The sequence below is a fragment of the Lactuca virosa genome, chromosome 2 (genome assembly GCF_052849685.1).
Source record: "Lactuca virosa cultivar CGN04683 chromosome 2, Lactuca_virosa_CGN04683_v6, whole genome shotgun sequence".
Lineage (NCBI taxonomy): Eukaryota > Viridiplantae > Streptophyta > Magnoliopsida > Asterales > Asteraceae > Lactuca > Lactuca virosa.
The window spans coordinates 239426833-239434459 of NC_136427.1; the positions used below are offsets into that span (position 1 = coordinate 239426833).

General features: G+C 33.7%; 1 protein-coding gene across 1 annotated transcript; it reads right to left on the reverse strand.

Annotated features, from left to right (window-relative positions):
* Window positions 1-6244: 6244 nt before the first annotated feature.
* On the reverse strand, window positions 6245-6749 carry LOC145158336 (uncharacterized). The gene is made up of 2 exons (XM_079077249.1): window positions 6386-6749; window positions 6245-6321 (listed from the first exon to the last, which is right to left on the reverse strand). Exons 1-2 carry the CDS (start codon window positions 6747-6749, stop codon window positions 6245-6247), a joined length of 441 nt encoding a protein of 146 aa, XP_078933375.1.
* Window positions 6750-7627: the final 878 nt, after the last annotated feature.

Below are 7627 nucleotides of genomic sequence, written 5' to 3' on the forward strand. Positions count from 1 at the left end.
CTAATTTGCAAGGCTTTTTCGAGTATGTCTAGATGGTTTTACTACATACCCATATATTTTAAGCTTTTCCCATTCGATGTTTAATTTCAAGATAAGCTAATGGGAAAAGCTTAAAAAAATATGAGTATGTAGGAAAACCATCTAGACATACTCGTAGAAGTTGTACGAATTGGATGAAATGGTGAAGACGACTTGAAGTACAACTTCTTCGATTATGTCTAGATGGTTTTCCTACATACTCATATTTTTTAAGCTTTTTCCATTAGTTTATCTTGAAATTAAAATCGAATAGGAAAATCTTAAAATATATGGGTATAAGTAAAACCATCTAGACATACTCGAAAAAGCTGTGCAAATTAGATGAAATGGTGAAGACGATTTGAAGTAAAAAATACATAAACACGTAAAAATAATACGATTAAACATTTAAAATATATATAAATACATAAACATATATATATATATATATATATATATATATATATATATATATATATATATAAGAAAACTAAAAAATACATATAAATACATAATACATAAAAAAACACACAAAAAATATGTAAAATACTTAAAAAAATACATATAAATATGTAAAACAATATGTTAATACATTTAAAATACATAAATATACAAAAAAATCTATATAAAAAACTTAAAAAAAAATACATAAATACGTAATACATAAAAAATATGTAAAATACTTAAAAATAGATATAAATATGTAAAAAATACGTTTATACATTTAAAATACATAAACATCTATATAAAAAAGCTTAAAAAATACATAAATACGTAAAAATACATATAAATACATAATACATAAAAAATAACACATAAACATACATTAAAAATATGTAAAATGGTTAAAAATAAATATAAATAAGTAAGAAAATACGTTTATACATTTAAAATACATAAAAAAAACGTAATTATATACATATAAAAACATAAAAAATACACAAATAGGTAAAAATAGATATAGATATGTACAAAATATGTTTATACATTATATAAAAATTTTGACGAAATCTGCAAAAAAGTCTCATTATTTTCGAAAATTAACAATTTGGTCTCATGACCTGCTGAACAGGTCAAAAAGGGTTAAAGTGAATAAATTAGCCGATTTCTTGGGCTTTTCTATTCAAAATGTGAAAAAGTTAGGACTTGTTTGTTCAAAAAATAAAATTTATGACTTTATTAAAATTTTTCCCAAAATATCGGAACTTTTCTGGAGATATCCCAATGCACAATCGGAAAACTAATAGGCAGTTTTAAACTAGAATGTCGATGATCCAAAATAATGAGAATGTGGATCATGTATATTTTAAAGTTAAACTCAACTTTTAAAGGATTTTTGTAAGGTGTCTATTATCGTATTCTGATTGTAGGATTTTTTTGTAGGAAGTTTATATTCACTGATGTTGACTTTGTTGCAATGAATTTTCCCGAGTGTCTAACTTTCCCGAGAAGGTGCATGCAAGAGGAATGTGAGAAACTAATGTGTTGCAACATCACATTTCCTGGTATGTACTTTAATTGTTTAAGTTTTGGAAATTTCTCTAGGCGCAATGTGCTGTCATTGGGGGCGAGGTGTGCTTGAGTCGCGAATTGACATTAATGAGTTGCATAACGTGCCCGGCCTGATAAGCCAAACCCTAGAAGCCTCAAGATTTGGGACTATATAATGGCATAAACTCATAGGGTTCGGCATATCTCAACCTCCATCTCCAGAGAGCATTCTCTCATCAAACCCTAGTCTCTTTTGGTGCTTTTGAGCTCTTTTTGATTCATTTGTGTGGTTTTGAAGAAGAATGTGGTTTTTTGATGTCAAAGGAAGCAAACTACTGAAATTGTCTACCCTATTGTGACCTCTTTTAGCTTTGTAAGTCTTCAAGATCCAATTAAGGCCTTTGCATGCTAGATCTAGGTTATTGGTGGTTTAGAGGTCATTTTGGTCCCATAATCTTGATATTCATGGAGTTTGACGAACTCTAGAACTTCCTAATGATATTTCCTTGCTTTTTGACTTTTCATATTGGATTAGAAGGCCATGCATGTGTTTTCCTTAAGCCATGCACATGGATTTGGCACTTTAAGTGGATTTGGACTTAGGGTTAGAAATCTTGCTTGATTGAGTAATTAAGATGGATAAAATTGGAAACTTTATCTATTAAGACATTGTGGGTTTCAGATTTGAGATTTGAAACCTATGACTTTAAGGATTAAGTGATTACAAGGAAAGTTGTTAAGCTAGTATGCACGACACACGTGGTTAAGGGTCATGACACGTCTTCTGAAGGTTTCCCGACTAATTGTTGTGTTGTGATGTGCAACGTGTCAAGTCAAGGGTCATGGCGCGCCTGATCGTTAACCGTTGACATTGACATTGACTTAGAGTTTGATCGATGAATTTTGACCAGTTTGACTTTTGTGTCAAACTTGATAGGTTTGAGCTATAGACTGAGGTTGAACATCTGTTGGATTGTAGGTTGTTCGTGTTAGCTGTATATTCCTCTGAGTTTGTGAGTCTGCAGTTGTTAGCATCATATAAGTTTTATTGAAAGAACCCCTTTCTAAACTTTCGTATTTCTGAAAGACCCAAACTTTCATACTTGACAATTGTTACTCCAAAACATGCTACATGCATATTCATAAAAAAAAATATTTTACATTGATAGTTTGATTACATAAGACTGGATACAAACCGACTAAGTTTTAGTATATTACATAACTACCCAGGATATTTAAGCTTTTATACATACGTAAACTCAAGTACAAAAGTAATAGTATAAATTATTCTAAATCTTCCAACAGTATATGACTATACTGGATTCTTATTACCTGCAATTGTTAAACACTGAGAGGAGTAAGCGGTGACGCTTAGTGAGTTCAATAATAAATACAATATAACGTTATGCCATATATATACTTCAATATGGCAGAAGCAAAGAGAAACAAGGAACAACAAAGGCATATGTGAATCATGTGACAAACTTTCCATATCAATCAATGATTTGATACAAAGATATACGATCAATAAAGCTTCGGCCCAAATGGCACAGAAGACATACACTTTCTGATTTAAATATTTCGGTAGATTTCAGGCTTATAGCCCTGTCTAACCATCTGCCAATGCCATAGAATAGAAGTCATTCTCTTACGGAGACATGCTCTACATGGCCAGAGGCTACGTACCAGTACCACCGTGAATCTAAGTCCTTTCACTAATCACATGCTCAAAGGTATAGCTTTGCTATCATAAATAGCAGAAATAAAAATAACACGGGAAAATAACCCGAAATAATAACACTGAAAAGCACATAGCACATATAACACATAACATACAATTGTTCCTATATATTAAACTCACCGTGAAATAACCGGGGGGTAAAAATAGTAAATTGGGCAGCACTTCGGCTCTAAATATAACTTCCTTCGTTGAAAACCGGGCTCTGCGAAGGTAGAGCTTCAAACCGAAAAGATAAATTTTTCGGGCTTCTCGGGAACTTCGAAACGTATTTCGGGCTTTAAAAATGATATCGGGGCTTCGGGGGAAGTCAAAATAATAAAAGTATTGAAAAATGGTGAAAAATGGTAATTTCTCCAAATTACCCGAGAAATCTCGCAGGCCTCCCTTTTATAGGGCAGAGGTTCGGACCGGAGAGGGCAGGTGGCAGCAGATGCGAAGGCCATGCGACAGCAACAGCGCGGCTCAGATGTGAGGGTCGGACACCAGGCGACTCGGCTCGGACGGTGACAGCTTGCACGCTTCGGACTTGACACGGAGATGACACGCGTCGGAAGGGTATTGGACCTCTTCGGACTCGTCATCAGCATCGGACACGGGGCAGGTGACTCACCGAGATCGGACTTATCCATGCGAGGTTTCTCGAAAATTGTGCCCCGAACTTCTAAAATCCGTAACTTTTGCATACGGGCTCCGTTTTTGACGTTATTTATATACACGCGTAAGTAAAATCATGCTCTACAACTTTCGTTTACTTTTCGTCGGCTAATTTTGACTTTATTTTTAATATTATTATTTTTAACAGACCGGGACAGGAAAATCCGTTAAAAATTCATAACTCCTTCATCCGATGTCCGTTTTCGTCTGTCTTTTTACCGTTGTACTACTATTGACGAGACCTTCGATTCTCGTTTAGGTTGTGTCGGCTAAAAATCACTCGATCTAAAATTCGAGTTTTTAGTTGTCTACTACTAAGCTGAAACTTAGAAAAATCATAAATTTCTCATACGAATTCAGATTTTGGCGTTCTTTTTATCAAAATTATCGGTTTAACAAATACTAAAACTTTCATTTAGATCACCAAGGCTAAAAAGTAGTTTATCAAAAACTCACTTTTTACGTCATTCGGCGCCGTGCCGGTTTTGTCGCGGATCTTTGATTGGTCATAACTTCTTCGTTATAACTCGGATTTCGATGAGGTTTTCGCCAAAATGCTTCTAATGAAATTATCTACAACTTTCAATAATAACATTTTACTTATTTCAAATTTTATATTTTCGTTAAATTTCGATATTTGTCTTTTAATTGGAATCTCATAGGACTTCCAATATTTTCCGATTGATTCTAAACATAGTTTTACTTCATTTCTAGTAAAAACTATCCGTTAGAACTCAATACTCATAATTATATAATATTTCATAATATTATTTACTTAAAACACGATTTCAAAACGTGTATATTACATTTATCACTATACTATGTAGGACACTATGGGTCATGGTATGATAAATTGTCTTTGTGACATTCTATATGAAAGACTATGGTGGGGCCATAACACTTATATGAAAGACTATGGTAGTCCATAACACTTGTATGAAAGTCTATAGTGTGGCATAACACTTGTATGAAACACTACGATGGGGCCATATCATTTGCATGAAAGACTATAGTGGGATCATAGCATGAGTGTGACTGTAGCAACGAATGTGAGTTTAAAACTATGGTGAGATCATAACATACACATGAGTACGTGATATCTTGGAGAATTCACTAAGCTTTGCACTTGGTTAAGTTTAAATGTTTTCAGGTTGTTCTGACAACAAAGGGAAGAACATGGTTTGATTGCATCGCATCCATGGACATATTTTCAAGACTTCCACCTATTTGATTTCAATATCTTATTACTACTCTGGTTTTCGATTATGAATTGTCAAACTTAAACAAATGGTTGTTTATTACACTTTTTAAGAATAAGATTTGCATGCTTATCTTTATTTAAAAATATAAATTTTGGTTTGAAATTTGGAACATCATATGTGTCCCGTAGCCGAAAGCATCACTAACTTATGCTCTGACCCGAGTAGCATGGGGCACGTGGAATCCAATGTGAATCAGCAAGGACCACCTTGCAAGGCTAAATACTTCTGGGTGACCGATAACGAAGTAGTACCGTGAGGAAATGGTGAAAAGAACCCCATCGGGGAGTGAAATAGAACATGAAACCGTAAGCTCCCAAGCAGTGGGAGGAGACTGGGGCTCTGACCGCATGCCTGTTGAAGAATGAGTCGGCGACTCATAGGCAGTGGCTTGGTTAAGGGAACCCACCGGAGCCGTGATAAACCTTTTCATTCAGGTCTTGGATATATTAAAATGATTTGGACTATGCAATCTTCTTGGAAAATACATACACTAAGGGAGCCCACATTGCCATAGTGTACGGTATGTAGTTTCCAGAAAGATTGGTTTGACAAGAACAAGTCTAACGTAGATAGTGTAAGAAAAGAATTAAGGGATACATGAAGAAGGGGATGAAAATATGCTATCAATCACTTTCTTGGTGTTTTTTGAATAATCTAAAAAAGCTCAATGTTAAACCGAACTCAAAAATATATGTTTCATTGAACTTGCGCATTATAGTTCTTGTATTTAACTTGTATACTTCATTCGTTTCATGGAAATTGCACATTTTCATTTACAAGTTATCGAAACAAAAAGCCCGACAATATACGCTGCTAAATCTTCTTATAAATAGTAATAATCGAATTGAGCATCAAAGACAATGATAAAATACAACTACATCGTAGATCAAACAGATTTTGATGAATATTTGACTCCATTATTTTATAAATTAGAAACCAGTACATGAATCATACCTTTTAAGATAAACATGGGATAACATGATATGATATGATGATCCCATTTTTGATCAATTGGACTGAAAATTAACATTATATGATATGATTATCCCATTTTTGTCAAATGGACTGAAGAATTGAACTACTGTTGAATATCTTCAACCAGATACCAATCATCATCCCCGTACTCTTCCACATCTCCTTCTCCCCAAGGCAATCCTACGTCACAATAACTCATACAGATACAATCATCAGTAATCATAGTCACAGTCCTCAATTGCACCATCATATTCATCGTCATCACCATCATAATATGCCTTGCTGGCTAAATAAGCTAATACGCCGGTAGCTGAAGTACCAGAAGGATAACCAATTATTCCGTGATCAAATCCGATTGATCTCAACTTCATGGTGCCCTTGGTCTTGTCTTTTGACTTAGTAGCCGGATGGATATGACAACCGATGCATCGTGCCTTACCACATTTCCCGGTGAACTTGGACTGATTTGTTGGCTTCCTTGACACCTTCGTGAACAAACCAGCAACGGAGGCAGAATCTACCGCCTTTACGTGTCTCTGTTGAGATAAGGGAGTCGGAAAGATGATGTAGCTCCGAACAAAGCCGTGTTGACGACCCTCCCTCTTCATTGGTATGGTGGTTATGGCGTATGTGAGGTAGTGAGTTTTGGTCCAGAACCGCGTGCGTGGTTTTATAGAAGAATGAAAGAGAACGAGGAGGTAAGATTGGTGAAGAAGGCGATTAACTTGGGGAAGAAGGTGGTTTGGTTGGTCAACTGTCGTGTTCCACAAGATTTGACTAGTACTTTGTGTTGCAAATCTTGTACATTAATTTCTCTATTTTCTTTCGTAGTTGAAACAAAGCAATAGGAAAATAAAAGTTGGAACTTAGAAGCAGAAAAGATCGCATTATCTTTGGTAAAGATCGTCTTATCTTTACTTTTTAAGTTTTTATTTATGCAGAAAGATTTTAAATATATAAATTTACATAAACTTCAAAATCTAAAAGTTATTTTAAATTTTGAACTTGCTTTCGGATTATATACGTTTTTGCTTAAAATAAAAGTAAAATTTTGTATCATCAAACAAAACATTTTGTTTAATCTGAATCTTTTTTATATAAAATTAAAAGCTAAAAGTTCTCAAAAAATTCTAATTTTTTTATAAAATTATAAGTAAAAATTCTCAAAAACTTGCTTGCCAAGCACACCATTTATATTTACAAATTAACTTTTGTTTATTTTGTATTGTAATTTGTAGCCACATATATTCAACCCATTTCTATTTCATAAAATGAAGTCACAATATTATCCCAAATTCTAAAAAATCTTATTCTCGTCAATTCCATCTGACCCGCATGGAACAACCATGAGTTTAGAGGGTGTTTAGGATTACTTTTGAAATAATTTTGACTTTTAACTTTTCTAAAAAATCAAAAAGATGTTTGGAAGATACAAAAGTTTTTTTTCAAAATAACTTTTGTAAAGAAGAAAAATATGGGTTTTCAA

What these genes read in the sequence shown, in the direction of transcription:
- LOC145158336 (XM_079077249.1), bottom strand. Translation starts at nt 6,749, where the DNA reads ATGAAGAGGGAGGGTCGTCAACACGGCTTTGTTCGGAGCTACATCATC. An exon ending in TGATGACGATGAATATGATG is followed by an intron (nt 6,322 to 6,385) that starts GTGCAATTGAGG and finishes ATTGTGACGTAG; the next exon opens with GATTGCCTTGGGGAGAAGGA.